The 27,709-nt window shown below is 38.2% G+C and overlaps 1 protein-coding gene across 1 annotated transcript; it reads left to right on the top strand.

Moving 5' to 3' along the window:
• Positions 1-1,804: 1,804 nt before the first annotated feature.
• GNAT3 (G protein subunit alpha transducin 3) lies at positions 1,805-25,834 on the top strand. Its single transcript, XM_062490831.1, has 8 exons — positions 1,805-1,922; positions 9,428-9,470; positions 13,409-13,550; positions 16,958-17,115; positions 20,918-21,046; positions 24,481-24,610; positions 24,801-24,954; positions 25,644-25,834. Exons 1-8 carry the CDS (start codon positions 1,805-1,807, stop codon positions 25,832-25,834), a joined length of 1,065 nt encoding a protein of 354 aa, XP_062346815.1.
• The last annotated feature ends 1,875 nt before the right edge of the window (positions 25,835-27,709 follow it).

The raw sequence follows: 27,709 nt of genomic DNA, 5'->3' as shown, positions 1-27,709 counted from the left end.
CAAAGTTGTTTATTTTCATTCATTAAACAAATCAGTTACTACTATGGCTGTGTAAAGATCTTATGATGGCTTATTTTAAACAATAAACAAAGTAGGAATATAAGTTTAACAAAACAGAGAATTTCCTTGCATTGTAAATACATATGCAAAAATTCAGCCATTAATGAGCACTGATTGTTCATTTCAGGCAACTCAATGCGAGGAGACTGAAAACTTCATGGCTTCCTGTTCTGCTGGCTGAGGAATATACTGACAAACCACAGCTTTGTGTCTTTACTGCAGCTTGTGGTCTGAAAATTAAGCCTGAGAAGTCATTCAGTGCTGGATGGGACAGGCACAGCAAAGGACCTGTGTTTTTTCAGAAGACAGCTCTCTCCAGCACTGACAGCTCAGAGTCATGAGTGCACTGGTGATATTTATTCTTCTCACTCATCTTCCCCACCCAGTAGCAGCTGCCTTCCTGTTTCATCTGAGGTCCACACACCTCTGCTGGGGGGAAGTTCCTTTTCACTAGGGTGGGATGAGTTTGCCTCTGGCCCTCTTCCTCATCTTTCTTGTGATCTAAAAATCCTTCTAACATAAATCAAAACAACCTGCGTGCCTCTTTTGCCCTTAAACGTTAGTTTTATGCTGAACCTTATATATTTACATTCTGTGAAGTTAGAGCATTATTAACTAGTGTTAGTGAATAATTGGAGAATTGTAATATCATTTCAAGTTTATGCTTTTTATATAACTAAAATACTTTATAAACTGAATAAGTCTAGAATGAATTGTAGTCTTTCACACTGGTGAGATTTATTTCATTTAGATCCTTAATCTGAAAAGAAAGGGCAAAGAAAAAAGTATTTTTATCTTTTAGTTCTGACAGTAATTCTACCCCTTTTCACTACCACACTATTGCAGTTGATATATTTTCTCAGTATACTGCTGATTCCACATGCTAAGTAATATTTCCATCATATCACATAAAATATTTTTATAATACTATTGCACTATAAAGAAAGTAAGATAAACGCATTACCTCAGTGAGGAGAATCTGACCTGTGTCCTTTCTTCCCTAAGGAAAGGTATGGTGTCTTCAGCCAAAACTGATAACTGCTGATAAAATAGTATTAAAATATGGCAACAACTCTGACATTAATCAAGGAATGTCAAAATTATTACAAGGACATTACAAATTACTGTAAGGTGTCCTTTACCATTCCAAGAATACAAATGTGCTTGCCATAATATGAAAATGCAGCAAACATTCCACATGCTAGTTAATAAATCAAAAATAATAAATAAAAAAATGCCTCTACTATGTAAATTCAAATCCTGTCATTTGAAAATATAGGATCCATATATTTAGAGCTATGACCACTGAGAAAGATGAAAAACAAAAAATGTAAATGTTGTGGGTTTTTTTACTTCAGGGCATGCATACTGCTTCACAAGCTGAAAATTTCTGTCTATATTTCCTGTTTCAAGAACATTTTACACATTTTTTGAGTGTGTGAAAAAAAACCCTCCCTGAACAAGAAGAGAGGTCTGTGCATGCCTTGATTTGATCTCGAATGGAGAACTTTAATTCTATGATGTCATAACACTTCCTTTTGGTTTTCCTATGTAAATGCTTGACTATAGCATCTCCAGGTCATGTGACAGGAGAAAAAAGACCATTTGATTTGAAGGCTGACCAGAGACATCAAATGGGACTTTAAAATTTTCTTTAAGCATTGATGGTTCTCCTTCTGGACTAAAGCAACTGCTCTGATAAGAAGTATATCAGCTGCATAAAGAGAATTTTTAACATCTCAAGATGGGCAGTGGAGCCAGTTCGGAGAGCAAGGAGTCAGCCAGGAGATCCAGAGAACTGGAAAAGAAACTCCAGGAAGATGCAGAGAGGGAAGCCAGGACAGTCAAACTACTACTGTTGGGTAAATAGAATAAAAATTATTCATAATGCTTTTCCATTGAGGGGTTGTTTTTCTCTGGAATTACATTTCAGTACAGTGACTTTCTCACCTCTTACTATTTTATTTGAAGACAATTCTGTAATATGTGTTTAAAATGTTTTCTAGTTGTGGCCACTCATGAAGTCAAAAGAAATAGGCTGGAAAAGGCCATGTATTCAATTTTAAATGTTATAAATCCTTAACTTTGAATATGTTTGAGAAATGAGAACCTGCTTTTAGAATAAATGTTATGATACAAACTTAGACAGAAAATAGCCCACTTACTTCTTTTTTTTCCATGAATCTATAAGCATGCATTTGCAGGAGGATTAAGCCAGATAAGTGGTTACGTAAAAATCCACAGGTGTCAAAAGATATTGATATTGTTTATCTTGCAAAGTGTTTTATTCCATTTTTAAAGAAGCAGAAACTGATTTAGAACAGCCTTTTTTGATGTATAATGGAGAGTAGAATGAAAAACACTCACATGAATACAGATAAACATTCTCAAAAACTACTACTTCTAAACCCAGCTGTGAACAATTTGTAAGCAGGCAGAGGTTGTAATGGCAAAAGAAAATATTTTTTTTCTTGACACAGCTTTATTCTTGTCTTTTTTTTTCCCATGGTGCTGTGCAGCTTGCAAGAAATATGTGATAGCACATTAACACCCCCACTGTCTTAGTATTGTTCTTCTAACGACCTCTTGTAAAAGTTAACAGCGGTTTCTCACAATTAATAGAAAAACAGTCTTTGATCATTGGAGTGTTTCTCTTTTTGTCTTTCTTGTAACTGCAGCTCTTCCAAATGCTTCTAAATTGACATTTATTCAGACAAAACTAGATCCCTTAGATAGAGTATGTCAACTCTGTTGTGTTGTGTCTTATAGAAAAGGTCTGTTTATACCTGTTAAAAATCAAACATTTATTATTCAATAATAAATAAGAGAAGAATATACAGGTTTCTCAAATAATAATAGGAAAGCAGCAGTCTGACACTCTTTATGTATCATCAGTATTGGGATTGTGGCTTACAAAGGTTTTCAGTCCAGTTAATACAAAGATATTCTGTGAAACAGTAATATAAAATATTGCTCTTAATGAGGAAAGCTGAAGCTGGCCAAAAGAAACCCAAAACAATATTTTCATTCAAAACTCCATAAATTTAAAGTAATTTATATGAATTGTTAAAAAAAAAAGAAATTGAGACACTAAGTTAGAACCAGGATCCATCTAATTCAGCATCCTGTCCTTGACCTTATCCAACCTCATCCATAAGGAAAATGTAAGAAATCCTTTAAGAGGAATGTACAGGATAAAGAAGAATTTTACAGATAAAGAGGAATTTATAAGTTAAGCAGCTTTATCTTCAAGCTTTTACGCCCTTGCAGTATTACTGAAGGCTCTTCTACTGCAGGACACCAAGTAAATTTCCCTGCCCCCCACTGAACATATGTATCTATTTAGTATCAAGGACTTTAGTTTTCAGTGTTTACTAATGTATATAATCAGTCTTCTTCTGACACTATTAATATCAGCCTTGAGATACTTTTAGTAAAATACTTTAAAATTCAATGCAAGCTATGTGAAAAAGACTTCTACTATGTTAATTTCCAACCTGAACATATTTCAGTTTCATTTGCTACACAAGTACTCTCTTCATGTAACAAGATGATAATTTGGATCTGAAATACTTCTTTATAGGTTTTTACAATATATTCCTTTATTTACTCATGTCACACATGATAAAAATTCAAATTTGTCAGTGGGTAGTGCTTTGGAAGGCTTTTTTTTCTCCTGAACAACAGATCAGAAAGTCTTTGTAAAAAACACATCAAAGAGATAAAAAAAAAAAATTCTTAATAACCTTAATTATCTTGTTAAAATAAGGAGAGGTGATAAAAGTGTATTTGGAGACTACAGAACCACCAGGGTGAAAGTGTCTCTCAATCATCTGGAAGCAGAGACGCTGAAGCTGTGCAGAAGAGACACCATATCATGCCTTCCACAGGGGCTGTGTGAAATGGCCATATAGGAAAGGATTAAATCTACTCTGTTCAGATGTGTACCTGTTCTCTTTCAACACCTCTGAGGTGATATCAGAAATTATACAAATTTTAGACTTCATAAATCAAGGGCAGCTCTGTTCAAGCCAGCCCAGTACTACCTAGTCCTAGCTTTCTGTTTCACAGACTTTATGTTGCTTTTATACTTCAGACCAAATGTTATAATTTCCTTTTGCAATAGGCAGGTTGGTAGAAGATACTCGGAAAAAGAAATGAGATGCATAACATGAGCTTTTCAGTGTAATCAGTTTTTCCCTTACACTTAAAATGCAAAAAAACCCCCAGTGTATTCTGACTCTTTTCTGAGAGGATTATTTAAAATCTAGTGTGGTGTCTCTACAGCCTCCAGTAGATCCCTTTAAAAAAAAATAGAAATTATATTCCGAAAAAAGGCATTTTTTTTTTTTGTATCAAGTTCTATGACCCAGGCAAACACACTATTTGGGTTGAGATGATTTACAGTTTATATGACATGCCCATATAAACTGGGGGAGGAGGGAAATTGTGTCACTTTCTGATGTTCCTCACAAGCTGGCCAGGAGCCAGGAGGGTTAAGTCCCCTGTGCTAGGTGTTCCCATGCTCTCAGAGCCATCCCATCCCCCAGCACGTCCACAAATCTGGTCTCTACATATCTATATTTCAAAAAGATCAGGGTGTTTTATGAGTCTGGAACAAACTCCAAGGTGAAAGTTTTATTTCCTTTGTATTAGGTCTGTATCTGGCCTGCCACATCACCTGCAGTTTGTTTGCATGCTTTGCAGGATGCCAAATTTCAATTTATAGGTGTGCAAAGTACAATGCACGCTCCAAATATGGCCAAAATAGCTGATACTCACAGTGATGTTTCAGAAATAAGAACACAGGTTCAGTTTAAACAATAACTAAAAGTTTAACTTATTTATTTTCAAATAATTACCCCATGTCTCATTTAAAATAGTTTTCAGTGTCAGAACAAAAGCCACTCTCAACGGAACTGGTCATCCTCATCTCACTCTACCCCTTTTTGGATCACAAATCACATAATTTAATTTAAGTATGTGCTTCAGGGAAACAGAAATTGAAGCTGTTTGGTTTGGTTTTTGTAGTAAGTATTTCTCTCCACTGGCTAGAGAAGGTCTCTGGTAAGTAGTCTGAATATATAAATTTGCAGTATAGGTACTTAACACCAGTTGAATGAATCAGCTACTGTAGTACTGAACCTTAACTTCCTGTAATAAACACCTTACCTGGAAACACAGGCTTTGAGCACAAAAACAGCCCAATAATCTCGTTGTGATTTGCTTTTTTGGAGGGTGGGGCAGTATTTGAGGACTTTATTCTCTCAAGAGGGTTAGATCTTAGATTTTTTTTTCAAGTTTCTTCCTCTCATAGGCTAAATTTGTTGAGTCTCATGAGAGGACTAAGAAGTCATAATTTCCATTCTAGGTCCCAATATCCAGAGTTCTGAATAGCACAGACAAAGCTCAGGCAGGGGTGTGAAACATTTTCTGACTTTATTTGAATATTTTCTTTTCCTGATTTTTGCTGATTTATGTCATTGTCAGTGGGTTTTCTGACAGGCTTTAAATAAAGTATTCAGCAGGGGGTTTTTATTTCCTTATTTTTAATTCTGGAAATTTTTCTAAACTACACCTTTGCTTCCACAGCGATAATAACTGTAAAGAGATAATAATTCTTTATCTGAAGCACAAAAGCACCTTAATATATAAGAACCTTTCTCAATGTCTCAACAGATGCTAATCTTTAAAGCTTGTATTCTCCACAGCTGCTCTAATAAATTCTGCTTAGAAAAACAAAAAAGTCAAATCACAGCTGAGGGCCGGGGCTCTGCTTCCCCTTGAATTTGTGAGATTCTCACAGGGTTTCAAGACACCTCTGTTGTTTTCTCTGTTTCTGCTCTGTCTACACGCTGTAGTGTCCTGCAGGGAAGAGGCTGAGCTCTCGCAGAGCAGGATGGAGATTTGTGTCAAGCTACTGGGGCTCAGCTCCTTTGCAGCCTTGCTGCATGACCATTCTCCCTGAGCCTGCTCTTCAGTCCCAGGATGCCCAGGACCATGGCAGGCTGGAGACATGGAAGTCTGTTCTAGAATGCCCAAAGCAAGAAGAGATGCAGGTTACAGCCAGCCAGAGTTCAGCACCTCACTGAAGGTGAATGTGGCATGCCCTGTGACATGGTGGAGGTGATCTCTGGGAAGAAGTGTCAATGTTACTGCCACTGGGGACATCTTTCAGCTCCCAGGAACAGTGCCACAGTTTCAAGCATTGACTGAGGCTTTTGCGCCAGTATTCTCTGTGCAGAGAATTTATCTACATCAGGGAAATAGAGACAGAAATGAGAAGTAAATTTAAGCTAGATCTTAAATATGCAAAATATAAAATATGGAGATGACATTATCACTGGTACCTGTCAGGTGGAGATATAAATCTTCACAGCTGACAGAGTTTTTCAAAACTCTAAGTTCTTTCCGAGCTTCAGGACAAGACTCTTTGTCCTGATTTCTTGTCTATGATTCAGAAAATCTGGGCTAGAAGAAGATGCCTTCAGCTCCCTGTGTAGTTACGCTGGTTCTTTTGTGATGCACTTTTGCACTATTTCTGCAAGTAGAACTCCACTACAGCAGGTGGAAATGCAGCCCCATCCCTGGTCCACCATACCAGGGACTGGCCAAAGGAGAAAGCTACATGGTGAAGGGAAGGAATTAAAAAAGCAGGTGCAAAAAAAATTATTCCTGACCCACTTCTGGGGTAAATATGCTGCTACAACTAAGATGCTACTCCACGGTGAAGTCAAAGTCTGAAAGTCATCTGTGGTTTAGATAAAAGCATTATTGGATTATAAATTTAAGACAAGCAGAGGCAGAAAAATGCTTCCAAAATACACAAATTATGCCTCTCACTCTCGTTTAACAGCATCCTTCAGATCTGGAAGAGAAGTTAATTTCTATATTATGTTTGCTGGATCTTTCCATGTGGTGAATGTACAAAATCTCAGTACAGCCTCCTCTCTTCCCTACAAAAAGTGCAGCAACCACTACCTTGTTGGCAAGGCTTTACCAAGTTCATCAGTAGCTCACTGAAAGGATAATAAATGATCTACAACAAATTTGCATTTTTTCCAAACTGTGGCAGATGGCAGCATCAGCCCATTTTGCATGGGCTTGGTTGTCTCTCGCGCTTTTCACCATGAACATTATGGGTTTCAGAAAATGCTTTGAGTATGGTTTGCTGTCTTTTGTGATTCATTTGAGTAAATTAGTCCTTGTTGCTTGAATACTGTTACCCTTACAGAATGTGTTTAAAAAGTCTGTAATCAATTTGCTCCATTTATTTAGAAGTCCTTGGTTAAAAAACCTAGACCTTGGATTTTGGCTTTTTCAGAAGTATTTGTCACCATACCATGAGGGAAAAAGCATTCTACAAAGGCAAAAGCAGTGATGAATCTTTTGGGACTTGAGCAGAGCTTTTGATACTTTCTCTTGCAGGATCCTTCTGGATAAAATGTCCAGCTCACAGCTGGATAACTGAGTTACATGATGGGAGAGCAACTGGCTCACAGGTCAGGCACAAAGGTTACAGGGAGTGGGGGGACATCAGGCTGGGGACCTGTCACTGCTGGGGCTCCACTGGGCTCCATCCTCAGCTGGCTCTCTTCAGCATCTTCTTGAATGACTTGGGTGCAGGACTTGAAGGAATGCTAAGGAAGTTTCTCAGCAAAACTAAATTTGGATGAGCTGTCAATTCCTTCCTGGGCAGAGAGGCCCTGCAGAGAGATCTCAATAAATTGAAATCTGCAGAGAGATGGACAATCATCACCAACCATATGAAGTTCAACCAGGGAAAGGGCTGGATTCTGCACCAGGGATGGGCCAACCCTGGTTCTGTGCATAGACTGGGGAATGAGAGGCTGGAGAGTAATGCCATGGAAAGGGACCTGGGAGTCCTGGTCAGTGGAAAGCTGAACATGAGCCAGCAGTGCCCTGGCAGCCAGGAGATTCAGGCACAGATTCAGGCACAACATCGCCAGCCAGGAAAGAGCACAAATTCTGGTAATGAATAGTTCAGTTTACTAAAACTATGATGAATATTTGTCACCTTGGGTCCTGCATGCAGTTTTGGGCAGCACAATACAAAAACTCATGAAGTTATTAGAGAGTGTCCAAAGGTGGGCCAGGAGGATGGTGAAGGGTCAGGAATTATTATGATGAGCAGCTGGGACCTGTTCAGCCTGGCAGACTGAGGGGAGATCTCATTGCAGTCTTCAACACATGGATCACTTCAAGATCAGTGGCAGAACTCAAAGAAAGAGCATGAAGTTGTGTCAGGGAGGTTTAGGTTGGATATTGAGAAAAGGTTTTTCCCCCAGAGGGTGGTTGGGCACTGGAACAGGTTCTCCAGGGCAGTGGTCACAGCACCAGCCTGCAGAGTTCAAGAAGTGTTTGGACAATGCTCTTGGGCACAGGGTGTGACTCATGGGGCATCTTGTGAAGACCAGCATATTCTCTGATTCTGTGAATCCTGTCCCATGGATTCACAAAGTTATATCCTTTTTTCAGGTGCTTCCAAAATCCATCTCTTCTTTGGCAGCTCTTGCCAACCCTTATCATTCTCATTGACCAAAGATGATAGTCACTCGTGCTGATTTGCAATGGAGACACTTTGCATTGTGATTACTCATTTTCCATGAGATAAGAGAGCAAATTAGCAGTACATAATGTGGCCAAACCTCTGCCCTAGTTGCTCAACTGGCTGTATAAGCAAATGTCTGCACCTCCTCAGCAGCTGTGGGGTTTTCCTGCAGAATCATTCCCACAGTGAACTGGTACAGTGCTCTGCATGTTTCCCACATCCAGGCACAATATTTCATGGCAAAGGAGCTAACAAAAAAAAAAGTGTCTTTTGCTCATGTGTGTGCTGCTTTTGCATCATGAGCTGGACCACATGTAAGTCCTTACACTCTGATTTTCCAGTTGCTCATGGAAGCTGGCTAAAGGGCATGGAGCTGGATTACTTGGTTTACAAAAGGTCATAATACACATTGAAAGAGCAGTTACAAATCAGGTAATAAATAGGACACTATCAGAGACTGTACTTAGTTCATGTTTTCCTGCCCATCTACCAGAGATGAAATCAAAATATTATCCATATTTTATATACTTGCTAATTAAAATTTGTATAATTTTCTTTAATTGACTTAATATTCACTTAAAATGTCTCTTTCCTTTTCAGTGATAATACTTTTACCCAGCCTTTTTATTTTTAATCCAAATGGACATTAGAAGGGTTTATACTTATTACGATGAGAAACTAAGACACATCTACTTCTCTTCATAGACAGAAAATTCAGTGTTCCAGAGAGTTATTTTTAATACTTGCTTCTTATTCACCTATCAATCATATTTTCTCAATATTCCCCTTCTGCAGGTGCTGGAGAGTCAGGAAAGAGCACTATTGTAAAGCAAATGAAGTAAGTATCTGAATATGCATATCAGCTGTTGAATTTGGCATTTGTAGTATAAGCTGTCTAGCTAAAGTCTAATTACAATGTTTATGCTTGTTTGAATAAAATGCAAAGAAACATCATTCAAATCAAGTTTCCATTCAAACGTGCTATAAAGAAAATCACAAAGTGTCTGAGACACCCAGGTGGATTGGTAGTCAAATCTGAATGACCAAATCATGCACTGGCCCATGCATGGAGACCAGGGAATCGGCTTCCTTGGCTTTGGTGGGACTTGGGAGAGTGGGAACAGCACTGTATGAGACAAGAAGTGATGGCTGATCCACCTGGCAGACTCTGTCTCCAGCAGATGCCAGCTAAGGATGTTTGCAGAAGATCGTCAGACCAGCCACACCAGAACACTTGTGCTGGATACCCTGGCAGTATCTGATGATTCGTGGCTTGGGAGCCATCCTGAACTGGAGACAACACCACTCTGTCTCTATAGGAGCCCTCAGTAAATTCACCTCATCATCAGTAATTACCCCCAGATCTTTTGCTGAACCAATGTAAACTAACAACACCTGCAGCATTCTACAACAAGTTGTTTCATAGTGTACTTGCAGTTAGTATGAATCATCTCTACTGTTAATTTCATTTGATTTCACTGTATTTCAAAAGCAAATATCAAAATATTCACATTGTACCAGAGAACTGAGAGGGATTTCCTCCTGGGGTTTTTTTGGGGGGTGGGGTTATTTTAGTGGGGTTTTTTTGTTTGTTTCATTGGGGTTTTTTTCCCCCAAACTGGCCTCTAGAGATCATTCTTGGTCTCCAGATCTCCTGCCAAGGTAAAAAAAGTCTCCAATAAGCCAGGGAAGAGCACCCACCAGCCTGCACACTGAGCAGCTGCTACCCACCAATACCATGGGTAGGGACTGATGTAAGAACTGCTTTTAGTAAAATAATTATCAACACAAAAAGTTTTTATGCAATAATCAATCTGGAAAACAACCCAGGCTGTACAAGTTCCTATGCAGAAATCACTGTTTGAATTTGGACTGACTATCTGGTTACAGAGATATTGGGAGTGCATCCTAAATACATGGCAAAAATACTTGTAGGTGTTTGTCCAAAGTGCACAAGGTGCCTCAGATTGAAGTCAGGAACTTCACTTTCGTTGGCTTCAGAGGAAGGTCAAATCTGTCTATTTGTGTCTGCTGATTTACAATTTGGTTTGATAATATTTTCATATATAGTGAAACAGGTTACAACTAAATTCATATATGTTTTTCTTTTAAGGGTAGCCAAAATGTTAATTTTGTATCTGGTTTAAATTAATAACCCACCAAAATTCAAGGGACCTGGTGATAAATGTCTTCCTTTACTGCACAACCCAATAAATATTGCTGTCTTGTCTAGTCTTATTTTCATAGAGAGGTCCAGGTCTGATTCCTAAACCCATCCAAATACAGAAAAAATTACACAGAGATTGCAGCTGCTTAGATTTGATCCCACTTTGTAAGCACCAATCTCCTCCTGTATAAAAATCAAGCAACCTGTTTATGAAAATCAGTAATAATGTTCTGAACTTAAGTTCCCTCACCTACCTATTATCTTCACCAATGCATTTTAAAGAGCAAAGTAAAAAATACAATGTCATAAGAAAAAATATCTGTTATTTAAGCAACTCATTCTGTAATGAAGCAGATTCAGAACCATCCACTGAATACTTTGCTAACCTTTTTTTCCCCCAGTTAAATAGTAGATAAATTTATTTCTGTTTTGAGCTCCATTCAGGAGACCCTTCCAATTCAGCAAACCATTGAGGTGTATTGTGCTCAAGGCTTCCCCAAGCAGGAGCAGATTAAACATGCTCCTCTGAACTGAGCACTTTAAGAAGGCTGATGAGCTTTTAACAGTATGGAGCAGGGGGAGAACACTGCAAAGCTGAGAGTTAAATTTAAAAACTTGTACATTTATGAGCTGTCGAATTGATCACAAATATTAATTAATTTACAGGGAAAGTGTTCACGAAAATTGTATTTTTTCTTATAAAATATCACCTTTCTGTCATAACGAAGGACTTTAGGGGATTTCTTTTTCTGTTAAAACCTCCAATATTAGTTAATTTTTTTCAATGAAGCATAACATTTGCTAAAGAACACTGATAGCTGCTTACAAAATAAATAATTTTGCTGAAAGTACAGTTTCCAGCAAAATCACAGTAATTTTATGACTAATAAAATAAATTTGTAATTAATATATCACTTTTTTTCAGTCTTAATGAAAGTTGTATCCATCCACTGAACTTTACAAAATATCTTCGGATGCTCAAAATATAGGTATGCTGCAAGACCTTTACAGCATGAAAAAGATGAGGATGGTTATGAGAGATACTAAAAAGAAAAAGAAAAAAACAATCTCTGGAACTCTGTGCTTCTAACTGCATAATTTCCAGTGTGCAATCTTTTTCAAAATCAAATTTTGTATCTCTGTGCTGTGCTCTTATTTAGCAGTATGAAGTTTCTACAAATATATCAGTGAATGAAAAGCAGGAAGCAAAATATTTGGTAACTCATCATGCCTGTTGAGACTGAATCAAAGCCACCTATCTGATGAGAAGCCCTGCTTCTGTGAATAAAAGCCTCAGAAGACTGCACCTTTAATATGGGGGGGGTCTCTGCTCCATGAGATCCTCTATATTCTTTCTCCCAAGTTCAATAGGACTCCTTTGAACCTTGCAGAATTTGAGTTCATGATGAAAACAGCATTAAAAAAAAAAAAAAACAAACAAAAGCAAAGCTTCAAAAGAGAGTTCATAGAGTTGCCTGATCTAGAAATGATTGGGAAAACATTTTAGAGAGTAATTTTTTCCTACAGATTCTATTCTTATAGGCACAGGAATGCAACTTTTGAGTTTTCTGACATCTATAAATCAGAGAGATGTTAAGAAACATCTGTTGTCATCTGGGTTTAGTGTGTGTGTATATGAGTGAATTATTTTCTGACAGGATTGGCTTGGCCACTTAGGCAGCTCTTCCCAGAACATATCTCAGGCAAGATGGGGTAAAACCCCAAAGCCCAGAAATTCTGTATTTAATAGCCTTAATCTCTGCTCAACTGAGGTGAGCAAGAATAGAGTCTTGGTTCCATCAGCCAAAGCAGTTCAGTGTCTGTTCATTGAGAGCACACCAGGCCAAAGTGGGTGAAGATTTCCTCCTTTTTCACAACTCATGGAAAAAAATGTCTCTAAGCCATGGTAGAATCTATACACTGATTTGGAGAACTTTAACCGCATGCCATTCTCCAGTCAAGGAGGATTATGAAATTCTAATTCCTCTGCCAGATTACTGAAATGGATTAGTAAGGTTCTTTACCCTCCTGAATAAAATGTATGTCTCCAAAGCCTGCAGATAATAAGACCTTGCTATAACTACAAGCTGTAGCTGATGCACAAAAGAATAATATTTCTTTTTCTTATTTTCCTGATAAGTGTCTTACAGCGTTTAAACATTTTTCTGATAATTTTTCTATCTAGGAAAGATTGTGGATAAAAATCAGAGTGACTGAACAAGCAACGACAGCCCATGACTAATATTGTCGTTTCCAATAGTAAAATATTTCAGATCTAAGTACAGAAATGCATCTTGCCCTGTATCTCTAGGGATGGGCCTGGCTCCTGTTCTAGATTCATAGCTTGGTTTAGATTAACCTGTGAGGGAAAAACCCAGCATCTATTCACTCAGACTGGGTGCAGACAATTAACCTCCCACAGACAGGAACTGCTGCTTTCCTGTTCTAGCAAAATTGGCAGATCAACCATTGACAAATGCTTTTCAAGATCCAAATGTATTTGGTTCTTTCTCACAAAAAGCACCTGACCTACCTTTTCATTACTTTATTTTTCATGATTTTTTTTTTTAATGTATCCCAAAAGCCTTTTGTTGTTTTTTTTTCACCAGGATCATCCATAAAGATGGTTTCACCTACCAGGAACGCATGGAGTTCAGACCTATTGTTTACAGTAATGCCGTGCAGTCTATCCTGGCTATCGTGAAGGCCATGTCTAAGTTAGGAATCAGTTATGAAAACCCTGCTAGAATTGTGAGTATGACACCCTTTCTCTTGAAATAGGCATCGGAACACTTTTTTCTTTATTTTTTTTAATATAATAGTAAAGACTAGTAGAACAAAGAGGATCCGGTATTTTCATTATGACAGTGGAAACTAAGTACCATTCGAGTTACATGTGACAAAATGTCCTTATTTCTTTTTATTTTCTCAAAACTGATGCCTGTGGTCTAACCTTTGTCTAAACTACCATTTTGATTGCTATAAAATATATGCTCAAGTTGCAAGGACATTAAAAAGAAAACCAACAGAAAAAGGAAAAAAAAAACAAAAACAACTGAACCTTTTCTTAGCTGCTTAGTCACTTATTTATTGCTATTGAGAAATGTAAAAAATATTTTCCTTTTCTGACCAAGCCTTGGGGTTCAGCCATGTAAGGAAAGGTCATGTAGACATGTTGGGAGCATTTCAGTCTGTCAGTGCTCCTGGAGCAGAGACCTCCCTGTAGTGTGGAGGCAGTAATGGCACACTGGCACCACAGGGGAGTCCAAAATTGCTGACACAATCAACAATCCTCTGCACAGGCAGAAGACCTGTTATCTTCTGTCAATCATACTGAATTTAAAAAAACAGAAATAAAGGAAAAACTTCCTTCTCTGTGCAATGGTTTAGTCTGTTAGCCTGTAATTCAGATCTTGCTGAGAATTTCTGAAATGCCGGTCAGAATAGCAGTTGATTCCAGTTTTGGCAAATTCTGCCTAATCCCTAGAGGTTTGTCTTGGAGGGAATAACATCTGCTTATCTCGAAGAGCTTTACTTGTTCCAGAAGTCTACATTTCATTATCATGACATGTGGTACTTTGACCTAAAAAATGATAAACAAAATCTTCAGAGGTTACTAAGGCTCATACTGGCATTTGACAAAACAGAAACTAAGTCTTTTCCACAAATTCAAGTCGTTCAAACAAACGTAACAAAAGCAGCACACAGAAACCAGGGCAGTGTTAACGTGCTGTACTGCATAAGGAGCCATCAACCACCCTGCATGGCCCAAGCCATGGCTACAGCTGGACCTTGCAGCACTGGCCACAGGTCCTGCCTGGCTCAGCCCATGGTATCGACTACGTGGTGCAGACTCTGACACCTGTTACTGAGATATGTTCTCCCTGTGCCCCAGTATTTCAGTCTCTTTTTCTCAGCCCTGACAAATTTTATGAGATATCTGTACAGGCTTACTCTGTGCCAGTTTTGTAGACATCGTTTTCATGGGGCTTCACAGCAGGGAGAGCTCATTAAATAGCCCAGTCCATTTCTTTAGAAAATACATAACCAAATGCAGAAAACACAGGTTTTGTAAGTTTATAATTTATAGCACAGTCAGCTCACTCTTGCTGTCATTGTAGAATAGGCCTCTAAGAGCACAGTTGAATACAGCTGTATGGAATGCTTGCAGTGCCTGTTCTCTTTTCCCCCAGAATGACACAAGAGCAACCTGGATGTGATTTTTAGAGAAAATAGAAATTTTGGTCACATTTATTTGAATTGCTACTAAACATTGCCTTTTCTTCCAAAAACCTCCAAAAAAACTTAGCTTACATTTCCCATAAAATCAGACGCCATCAACAAGCTTGAGTTGTTTTGATATAAGCTTTGGTTTCAGCTGGACTTTGTTCTTGCTGTGTGTTCTGGTCCAGATTTAGCAGCTCAAAGTCATCTAGTTCAAGGACTGGGATTATCTTGGTCCCAAAGGCAATGTGTTTATCCATGTTCCAGGTGCGCCTGCAAATAATCTCGCTGTTACGGAAAAAGGCTTAGCACTTAATTTAAAGATCATCTGTTCTGGGGACCGAGGTAGATTTTTCTTTCTAAAACATCATTCCAATATATTTTTAGCATGAAAATCATCTGAAGTCTTTGTAAATGCCAGAGAGAAACAAAAAATTGTACAAATCAGGTCTGTGATAAATTCAATCTGCTGCTATCTCCCTGTATTATGTAAGCACCAAAATCCACACTTGCCCCTTTTTGCACAATAAGCAATGGACATTTACCCCCTACACCTGGAGACTCTGAGCTCAACACTTCTCACTGCAGGCTGTGCAACCTACAAATGCAGCCCAGTAGGTGGATAGCTGCAATCATTCCGTGATATGCCATATCTTGAAGCAGAGAACATTCCAGCCCTTATCTTGCAGCTGACCAAGTGTGCACCCTGGAGGGAAATGCGGGGCACACAGGAGAGCGTGACTGGCTTCTGCTGATCCCAGCACTGCCGAGGGCACCGGGGTAGAAATGGAGCTGGTGCTGTTTGATGTACAAGGGCAATTATTCTGCTGTCCCCCTCCCTCGTTCCAGTGAAAGCAATTTTCTAGTGGTTATTTCCCACGTTTTTGTTTGTTTTTTTTTCCTCCCTGCCTACTCAATTTCTCTCCTTTTTTTTTCTCCGTGCCTACTCAATTTCTCTTTCAGAAAAAATGAGGCGTTTAATTTTTGATCTGACTCTTTTATGAAGTTTTCATAAACTGCAACTTGTCTTGAGACATAAAGATATAGCACATTCCTAAAATAAAACTGTTAAAATTTTTTGTAAAGATGCTTCCTGCTTTTGAATAAAACATACTCCCTGCCAAAACAGTATCTGTCAGAATTCATTTGTACTTTTGCAATTATTGACTGCAACTATTGTCTACTTCTACTACTAGGAAGGCATTATATTTTATAATTATCCCTTGCTGTGGCAGTGTATCAAATTACTCTTTTAATCATGCTCTTTATCTATAGCAAATTCCTAAGTTGTTAACTACTGAAAAGAAATATTTTAAATTAAATAGATTATTTAAATATTTTTATTTGATTACAAAGGAAGAAATTTCAAAATAATATATTTTAAATATTTGGAATTTTCTCCTTACAGGTTTCTTCTTCCCCATATATGGGAAATGAATTCACTAGTTATTTTCACTTAGTCACATTTCTTTCTGGGGTCAAAAAATAGAATTTTTTTCTAACAAATACATTCAAAAACACCTTTAGATATAGATTTCTGCATTGGTATAATTATAATAGGTTTTAACTTTAAACATCCTTTTAAATTTATTTTTTGATATCCATTAGTCTCTCTTAATATAAAAGCCTTCCATCCAAGTTGGACTATTTGTGAATGCTTATGGTGAGATGAAAGTGAGCCCTCATATGAGCTAAACCAAACAATAAAAAGATGAAAACCCTGTGTATCACAATTTCAGCCTAACCTTGGCACTACCTAAAGGGAAGTAAGCTTATAAAAGGATGTTTACATGCACAGGTGAGTACAGCAACCTGGAAAAAAACAGTGAAAACAAGAAATTTTGCCATCGCAACTCATTATAAACCAAGCACATCCTCAAGGAGGTGAAGGGGCACAGCGCGCTTGCAAAATATTTACCGAAATTTCTCTTTAGGAGGATGAAAGGAAGCTGTGTTCCATGGCAACAACTCTGGAGGATGGCAGCATGTCTTCTGAGCAGGTTGAGCTGATGAAACGAGTGTGGCGTGACGGCGGGACCCAGGCGTGCTTCTCCAGGGCAGCAGAGTACCAGCTCAGCGACTCGGCCGCCTAGTAGGTGACACCAGCTGCTCAACAAAGCAGCTGGACACTGCTGCAGCAACGACTGTGCCCCTTGCAGAACAGCCCCTGGAAATCACTGCTTGTTAACATGAAAAAATGGGGCGGTTGCTAAGGTTTATAATATGTCAGAAATGTTTAGCTGGAGGAAACAAGTGAAAACAAGGTTTCAGAAATTATTTGTTTCTTTGAGTTTGTTTGAATGGTTCAAAAAAAAAATGTATTCTCCCACTGAGTATTTCTAAGATTGATAAAATGAGGGAAAGGTGGCTTGAAACAACATAACTTGTATATGTTGCAAGATGGTAAATATAATTCCAGAGGAAAGTATAAAATCTTTCCTCTAAACTAACCTGGCTGCATGGACAGATGTTCCCTGGGCCATCACCACCCCAGCTGAACCAGTGGTGCTGCAGCTGCTCTCCAGCCCCACAGCCCAGGTCCCTTTCTGAGTGCTGGGAGGTGCCAGACAGATAAGCAGGGCTAGGGCTGCTCAACCCCAACCTCACAAAGGATCACCACCCAGCTGGGGCATATCCCTCACTTCAGATGTAGTCAGTGACTTTAGACTTTTCAGGAGTCCCTGGCTTGGCTTCTTCTGCAGCTGCCCTTGCAGACTCCAGTCCTGCTCTGCTACCGTCTCACTCAGCTCATGCACAGCCATGGAGGGAGGTGTCACTGGGTCAGACCTGGGGCAGAGGTTTGCAAACCTGGGGCAGAGGTTTGCTCCAGCTGAGGTCCATCTTCTGAGACCTGGAGCTGGAGGTTTCCTCATTCCTGGAGCTCCTCCTACAGGCTGAGGGCACGTGCAGGGTGAAGCCTTCCAAGGTATTGGGTGTCCCTTCTGCAAGGCAGGAAGAGAAAGGCATTCCTGAATGTTGGACTTCAGGAAGTAACCTAAAGGCATCAATAGTTCAATAAATCTAAATATTGTCTGTATTGATTTGTTCCTGATTTGACAGTATTTTATAGAAGCATTGTATTTTTCTAAGAACGGTACAGAGCAATTATTTTCTAACATACCCCTTCTGACAGGTTCCACTGCCATTCCCACTAAAAGCCCATAACAAGGTAATCATATTAAGCAAAAGGAAAACTACCTCTTAAAATAAAAAAAAAGACAAACCCTGTTTACCAGTTAGCACTCTTCTGTGTACATTCTGCCTGCAAATTAGTCTTTGCTGTCCACAGAGAAGATAGAAGAACCTAAATTATTTCCCTTTCAATGTTATTGTTTGTATCCTGTTTTAACTTGCAATAGGTTTCAGTATTTAAGGAGGTTAATATAGAATAGTCTGTAGTTATTGTTTATTTCTAAACTTACATTAAAAACAACTACAGTGATATGTTTTTCATCCACTTCAACATTTCTGCTAATTTCTTGAAAATCCCACTTCTCTATCTTCATCTTTTGCTACCTGATGCTTCTGAAATTCTAGCCTTTGGCTCTGAACCATTAAAATCAACTTAATAATTGCTCTTGCTGCTGGGCTTCTAATGGTGTGTTCAAAGTCAGCTACAGTCAATCAACCATCTAATGCTGCAGTTCAATTCCTTTTAAACCCAAAACCCTGTTTCTCAGTGCCTGTGAATCAGCTCCTACAAAGAATATTCCTTAATGCTGTGTAAACTCTGACTTTCTGAGGTTATTGTCTCTGAGATTTTTCATTATTAATTCATGCTAATGAAGTTTGATCACTGCTTTTCTTTGTGTGCTTCCATTGATAAAAAGAATTGAGATCTTCTGAATAATAGAAAAATTCCCTCTTTGTCAAATTTGGCTGGAACTTCTCCCTTGGAATCACCTGAAACTAATTCTGTTTTAAAATGGAATGGTGGGTGTGCAAAGGGCAAGATTGGGATTATAAACTGCGACTTTGCACATCATTGTACAGCTAGCAGTAGTACATGATGCATCTTGCTAGCTCATTTTCTGCTCAGGGTGGGAGTCCTGTCACCTCGTCTAAACCAAGGAAAGATCAGCATTTACTGAGCTACCAGTTTCCATTCCCCCTTTCCCAGAGCAGAGATAGTCTGCAGTCTCCTCTTGGAGCTGCCTAGGGCTCTAGGAAGTGCCTGAAATTGCCCCCTGCTCCTTTAACTAGATAATTGACTTGGTTTAAATTTTTATGCAATTACAATTGGCTGCGTTGAATTTGATTTAGGCATTTGTGGCTAAGAACTATCAGAACTTTATTTTATATTCAAGTGTTTATTTTAGTGCTTACATGCTTTATAATTTAGAAAATGTCTTTTGTTTCTGCCTTCCACAAAGGTGAGCTCAGATGAGTTTGCCTCAGGCCCTATTCAGAGAAACAGAGCTATATTGTTTGTTGGTTCTTTTTTTCTTTCCCCAACAGATTGTTTCCTGGCCTCAAATAATGGGAAAACGTTGAATTACTCACATCAGGTGCAACACCCTTTGCAGACTGGATACTGTTTATTCAAATTAAAATAAGCAAATCCCATTTCCAAACATTACTTGGAAATATCCAAATGAAAGATTCTAGCTTGTTAAATTTTTATTTTATTTAACTTAATTTTATTATTTTTTTTTATTTATTTAGCTTAGACATCTATTAAATACTCGCACAAGGATGATGATCTGTGAGGTTTCTTTTGGAAGACCTGGTTAAACAGAGCAGCAAAACTTCCTGTTGGGCAAACTTAGTGTAGAGAGGAAAAAAGAAGGAATGGATCCTAAAAGGCATTAGAGACACAGTGGTCAGGGACACAAGGCTACATGTAGGAAGGTGCCAGCTGGACACTGAAAATTCTTCATCTATTGTGTGCTTTCTTGCTTTTGGCTTTGGTCTTTATTTTAATATTAGCAGCTGAAATGCAGGAATTTACGCAGTGATCACTTTTTCTTTTCTTTTGTCAACTCACGACCCCTCTACACAGATTCCCAGACTTGCCAGTAGGATTCAGAGGCCCTGCCCAGCCATTTAAAGAAAGCTGTCTGCCCCTAGAAGCAACAGAAGTGTTGGACAAAAACAAGCTTCAAGGATCTGGTTTGGGTTCTCATATAATGCAGATTCTATATCTGTATACCAGAAATAAAAGCAGATAACCCATAGTTTTTCAAGGGCTCGTCAGAATACCCACCTAGTTGATCCTCAGCTTCATTGAAGCATTTGGTTTTGACTAAAAAATATATTTTTTAAAATCACCATGTTCCTTCTTGCTGCAAATTGAGAGGTCTACAGGGAAAACAGGCGAATTCCTCCAAAATATTGTGCCCTCCCTTTCACTTGGGAAGCAAAATGCTGTTGCAACCAGTCTGACAGGCTGAGATGATTCTTTACACATCTGCTTCTGCAGGATGCTTGTGGTTCTTCTCCTGAGGTAGCAAATCCCACTTGCTGAGAGAAAATGGCCAAAATCCCTTTGCTGATGGGGTGGTTTTCAAGCACCCCTAAAGAAAACAAGGATTTTCCTTTGCTGCAATTCTCAGAAAGATGTTTATTATGTGCACATGAAAATGCATTTGAACGTATTATTATAATTTCAGAGCTCTATAATGCTTTTCTCTGTGGAATGAAATCCATTTAATTTACACATCTATGTAATAAAAAAAAAAAAAAAAAAAAACAAAAAAAAACAAAATAAAAACCACCCAAACCATAAAAAAAGGCTCTGAATTGTGGAACTCAGTTGTATAAAAACCATCATTATTGTATTTAAATGTGTAATATACGTAACACATTTAAAAGTGGCTCAGTGGGAAGAGATTATGTATGGACATTTCACTTTTTGAAGTCACTAACCAGCATTTCTTCCTTACTCTGCCCAGTTACCTCAACGATTTGGACAGGCTGGCAATGCCAGACTATGTCCCTACTGAGCAAGATGTCCTGCACTCACGAGTGCAGACAACTGGGATTATAGAGACTCAGTTTTCTTTCAAGGATTTAAACTTCAGGTACGAAAGTCATATTTTACAGTCTTCTTGGGGTTAATCTTTCTTAAGTATTTTCTTTCACAGGTATTGACTTATTATAACACAGCTGATATCATTGTGATATCATTGAATCCGGTCTTATTTAATATTTTTACACAAAAAAGCAAAATATTTTGTTATCAGTACTCCAAATTTGAGCCTATAAGAGACCATTATAAATAGGTCACAGAATACCAGGCTCTGAAAGGATATTTTTACATATGTGAATGTCTAAAAAGCTTTAGTTATATCCTGCCATTTGAATAATGGTGACATTTATGAAATTTGCCTACTTAAATGTCCTTAAGAGCACACAAAAACCATTTGATGTCTACCAATTTGCACACAGTCTCAACCTTTGACTCTTCTTTTGAGAATGGAAATAACAGCTTTTATCACTGGAATGCTCTACAGTTGGGAAAAAAACAACAACAACAAAAAACACACACACGCACAAAAAAAACCAAAAAAACAAACAAAAAAAACTCTGTCCTGTGGGAAATTTCAGTATTATCATGCTCATTTAAGATGAAAATCAGAATGTTCAGAAAAAAATTTCAAAAATAATGCCTCTGAGAAATCCAACTGAAATGTTTTACACTTTCAGATATCCAAGACCTAGTTATGCTCAGTGAACCAATTAAAAACATCTAATTGCACATGAAAATGCATTTGAACGTATTATTATAATTTCAGAGCTCTATAATGCTTTTCTCTGTGGAATGAAATCCATTTAATTCTTAATTTAAAGGCTGGGGCGCGTATTGAGGAATGCAGTCTAGACAAGAAACTGCCTGTAGAGACAGACAGATTTATAAAGCATGAGGATCATAACTTTTACATTTTTCATTTGGCTTCTTTCTTCCTCCTCATGTGCCAATTAAGCATTCCCCAAACTATCTATGCTACCACACATATGCTTTAGTACAACAGAGATTGCACATACAAAATGAGATCCTGAAGTAGATGTCTTACAAACGAATTGTTATCATTTATCAATATCCTGGTCACTCATGAAAATTCATGACTTGCCTACAAATGCTGCAGTGCAATGTCACAGTCATCATCTTCTTTTTCCCTGATTAACATAGTTCCAGACAGCTTTGTACACTGGAAATTTGAATGCCTTTGGTTACAATCATAGTTCATGTTAGAAATAAATTCAAGGTGGAGAAAGAAACCACCAGAGGGAAATCCTCATTGACATGGACACTATGTCCTGATATGAGAATATCAGCATTAGTGTTTGTGTCTAGCTGAAATGCAGTGAAACTGGGAATTTAGTTACCCAAGTGTCTGCAAAAACGAGGAAGGCTCTTAATGCCACCACAAGCACAAACCTCACTGCTTTACCCCTCTCTGCTGTGCATCACAGCAGTGTTTTATGAGTAAATTCATTGGTGGTTTCAGGCAGTTGAGTAATATTAGGTAAAATCATCACAAAGGAGTCTGAGGAATTTGAGCTGCTAAAGTGGTGCAGAACAATTATAAATCCATTTCAACCAGCCAGGCACTGCTACTTTGCATTGCCATAGCAATGCAAAACAGCTGGAGGATCCTGATATCTCTGCACCAAGTTTGATAAGTACCACAGAAACATCTATAGAGAGAGGGACACTTCCACATTCAGAGTGAGTCTTGGCTGATGCACTGATGGGGCTTCAGGTCACAAGGCCTACAGGGATACAAAAAACCCATGAGCAGATGCCTCATTTACTAAACCCTCGTCCCTTTGCTGAACTGAATGGGACAGAAAACATTTTGTATCTGTGCAGGAAAAGTCTAAATCCCAGTACTGCTCGGGGGAACTGAATTACAGCTGCACAGAAAACATTGATTTTTATTTGCTCCTTCCATAATGGTTACTTTGCTAGTTTAGTGCAGCTTGGCTTCCATGTGCTCTTCTGATTTCAGAGTTATAGGCCACAAATCAAGAAAGGCATGTGGTTATAGGTGACTTTTGAGTACTAATCAGAGACAAAAGTCAAGATACTTTATTTGTGCTGACCCCACTCTTCAGTAGACCTTCTGAACTCAGTGAAGATATGCTAGGAGGAATGCCATTACTATTATCAAAATCTTGCTCAACAACAATTTCTTGATTTCTAAAATAATTCACTTTTATAAACACTCAATTAAAAAAAAATGAAATGTACCAGAAAAAAAAAATAATTGAATACTCCTCAGCTACAGGAACAGTTCATTGTGAGCATTGGAAAGGGTTTCATTTTTTTTCTAAGAAAGGTGAAAAACTATAAAAAATAACCTTTTTTAACATGTACTGCACTGCTGATGGTGAAGGAAAAAAAGGATTAAGAGACTGCAAAAAGCAATGTTTTGGTCACAAATTATTCTTCCTCTGTTTATTACTGACATGGTTGTTTCTTACTGAATCCTGTTATATTCATTGCTGTAAGAATTGAGTTGTGTTTAATTTTCAGATACTGCAGGATCCAGAGATCTCATGCATATTCTTGAAGGAAGATGTAATCCAATAGGGGATTAGGTTTTACAGTATTAAGTTCAACAGCAGGCAGTACAGGGAAAAGTCATCATGCACACTAGGAAACAGAAAACCTAAGGGCAAGATAAATTTCATTTTTTTATATTTTCCCTGCTTTTTAATGCACTTGAAAAATCTTCAGAGCTGGCACCTGTTGTTTCAGGAAAAGAGTGCAAAGCAAGCCCTAGCCCTTATCACTGAAGAACTGCAAATGTAAGTGGGAGTTTTGGAAGTTAGGGCTAAGGGCCCTGACCAGGTCCCAGCTAGGTGTGCCCAGCTGGCTTTGGAGCCCATGGAGAGTCCCTATAAAATTCATATGACAATACCCAAAGGTAGCAGCAGTTCCTGGCAAGGGTGGAAGGAAATTATTACAGAGAAGGACAGCCCTAAAAAAATTCCCAGTGTACAAAGGAAGGGATTCCTGCTCTCCAGGAATTGCTGCTTCAGAGCGGCTAATGAGATGGACAGGGAAGAGACCCTCCAAAGGTGGGATGCAGGTTATGAAGGGAGCTCATGAGTGAAGTTGGTTCACTGCAAGCAGAACCATGAAGTAGTAAGCGACACTGAATTTGAGGGACTTCTATCCATGTCTCAGAACTCTGCCTTAAATAAATCCTAGCCTGCAAGTCTCAGCCTGCACTGAGACCCACTTCCTCAACACAAAGTGCCACATGGAAATAATGAGTATTAATCCTATATGCAGGTATAGAAGCCCTTTTATTTCATTTTATAACCACTACAAAGGCATGAGTAACCACATTCAGCACTCCTTGACCTATTGGCGTAGAAACAGACTAATACTTGGAAAAGCTGGATATTTTTAATTCATCTCCATCTGAACTCTGTGCATTGAAAGCATGACTACATCCTTATTAGTGCTTTACATTGTACATATGTGATTGTTTCTGCAAAGGATGTTTGATGTGGGTGGACAGCGATCAGAGAGAAAAAAGTGGATTCACTGCTTTGAAGGAGTTACTTGCATCATATTCTGTGCTGCACTCAGTGCCTATGACATGGTTCTGGTTGAAGATAAAGAAGTGGTGAGTCAGAACAAATAGCCCTTTTTGCTTCTAAGTTTTAATGTACTCTCTCATGGTACATTCCCATTCTCTGATAATTATTTAAAGGCTATTACACTGTAGTGTCTCTTTCCAGTAAAGAACATCAAGTAAAAATGACATATGAGGATTAGATTTGTCAGTCTCATGTTTACCTTTTGCACCTCAACAGAACAGAATGCACGAAAGCCTTCATCTGTTCAACAGCATCTGCAACCATAAGTGCTTTGCAGCCACTTCCATTGTGCTGTTCCTAAATAAAAAAGACCTCTTTCAAGAGAAAATAACAAAAGTGCACCTGAATATCTGCTTTCCTGAGTATAATGGTAAGTTTGGAGCGTTCAGGGGAAAGCACATTCAGATATTTAGTGTAGACCATTCATTAAACACTGAGACCTTGATTCATAACACACACACACACACATATATATAAGCCTTTAAATACTAAACGTCTTAGCATCTTCTTATGAAAGAATGGTATGAGACAGACACAGCCAGAATTCAACTCATCTCACCTACTCACCATGGGTGGGTTCATTCCTCTCTCTGGAGATGCTTATTTCTGTCCATTGGTGGTAGAGGAAGATGAGCAATCTATAAGTTTCAGGTGGCTGAAGGATGCTGTGATGCTGTGATGGACTGAGAAAACATTTCAGTACAAGTCAGTGTCTTATCACTCACATACATACCACAGCTGCATCCAAGATTTTTGGTCCTATTTTAAGAACCCATTCCATAAGGGAAGTCTGTCTCTTTTTTTATGCCACGGTAGTGTCTACTAGAAATTAAAAAACACCAGATGTTCCCAGTTGATGCAAGAGAATATATAAGGCCAGGTCAGAAACTGCCAGAGAAAAACCAGTTTAGACACAAAATTTTCATACCTAATGCATGAAGGTAATTCAAATAGAAAGAAAAAAAAATATCCAGAAACATTTTTTTTTTTCTCTTTGCAGTTGTGAGGATGTACCAGTTGAAATGTGCATTCTTTTGCTTTTACTTTTCTTTCCATTAGGACAAAACACATTTGAAGATGCTGCAAATTACATCAAGAAACAATTTCTAGACTTGAACATAAGGAAACAAGATAAAGAGATATATTGTCACTTGACCTGTGCCACAGACACCCAGAATGTCAAATTTGTCTTTGATGCAGTCACAGACATAATAATCAAAGAAAATCTGAAAGACTGTGGGCTTTTCTAACCATTCATTCCCTTGCTCAGAGCTTCAGTTCACTTTCCTCTCTTCATCTGATGTGCTGACTGAAATAAAAAAATCCTCAAAGTAAGAAACAATATCAATTAGGCACCTGTTAGCATCAGTAGAAGCTTTGGGTACAGCCCAACTGCAGACCAACACAGACCTTCCAAGTACCATAAGAAGATTTTAAGAAATTGTTCCTGTTCTACAAAGATTACAGCTGCATATACTGATTCAGAGTGACATTCCTATTTAAATCAATATAATAGAATTCTTTGGTTTGGAAGAGACCTTAAAGATCATCTAGTTCCAGCCCCCATGCCATAGGCAGGGACATCTTCCACTCGACCAGGCAATCAGAACTTCTCAGGAAACTGGGGACACTCTAGTATACTGTGTTTTCTGGAGATAGGATGAAAAAAGATAATATATATTAGACAACTGACTTATTTATAAATGAGGCCTAACGAAAACTATAGCTTTAGACAGTATCATACATAATTTACCTTCTGTTTTGTATTCGTGTTACATAAACAACAGAAAGTGACAAGCCATTTATTCAACAAAAGAAAACCCCCCAGACTTAGATGGTGTATGATGAAGAGCAGTGAAAATCTGAATGTTTAATTATATTGTTTTGTTAGAAGAGCTGAGGCACATATGCATAAAAACTGCGTACACACAAAATTGACAAAATTCCCAGTCTGAGAAAAATTAAACACTGTAAGATGGAGGCAAGTTTTGTAAATCCCTAAGAAGAAAAGAAAAAATATTATAATGATTGTCAGTTTCTGCATAAGCCACAAAGGCAAGTTTTGCAAATCCTGAAGGAGAAAAAAAAATTATAATGACTGTCAGTTTCCGTATAAACCACAAAGGCAAGCTGAAACGTTTTTGGTTTACAATTAAATATGAGACTTTCTTAAAATGCAATTAATGATCCTGCTACTCAACAGGAATTGCAGCAGTAATTTGTAGGACTGCAGAGCAGATGTAAACCCACCAGTTCTCATGGCACAGAGCACCTTTCTCTACAAAAAGATCTTGCTAATGCAGAACTGCTCTCCTTTTACTTTTGTTGATTTATTGTGACTAACTACAGGAAATATTTCACTATTTTGAATAGAATGGGACTTTGTCCTGGGTTTGTCTGGGATAGAGTTAATTTTCTTCTTTGTAGCTGTCACAGTGCTCAGTCTTGCATTAGTGTAAGAGTAGTGATAGCACATAGATAGTTCAGCTGCTGCTCAGTAGTGCTGATCCTACACCAAAGACTTTTCAGCATCTCAAGCTCTGCCAGTGAGAGATGCCACAAGATGCATGTATAGCAAGGACAACTGACCTGAGCTGGCCAAAGGGATATTCCACAACACAGAACATCATGCCCAGTAAAGAAACTGGGAAGGTTTGATCACTGCTCAGGGACAAACTGGGAATGGGTTAGCAGGTAGTGAGGAGCTGCACTGAGCACTCCTTGCTTTTCCTAGGTTTTATTCCTCTCTCTCTCTTTTTCATTCTCCTTACTGTTATTATCGTTACTATTGTTGCCATTATTATTAAATTTTACTTTTTTTCCAGTTATTAAACTGTTCTAATATCAACCCATGGACTTTACCTTTTCCTCATTCTCTTCCCCATCCCACTGCAGGTTTTGGTGTGTGTGTGAGTGAGCAGCTGTGTGGTACTTATTTGCCAGCTGAAGTTAAAGCATGTCAGAGTTCTTAAAATATTCAACTGAAATTTGAAATTTGGCCTTAAAATAACACTTGCTTTTAAAATAGAATCATTTATGAAGGGTTTTTTCCCACTTTGGCTTTTTTTTTAAATACATTTCAACCTAATTTTCACCAAAGACTCTCTGAGTTCTGGTTAATCTAG

This window comes from Cinclus cinclus, chromosome 4 (assembly GCF_963662255.1).
Source record: "Cinclus cinclus chromosome 4, bCinCin1.1, whole genome shotgun sequence".
Classification (NCBI taxonomy): Eukaryota; Metazoa; Chordata; class Aves; order Passeriformes; family Cinclidae; genus Cinclus; species Cinclus cinclus.
This window is presented reverse-complemented; position numbering and strand designations above follow the sequence as displayed.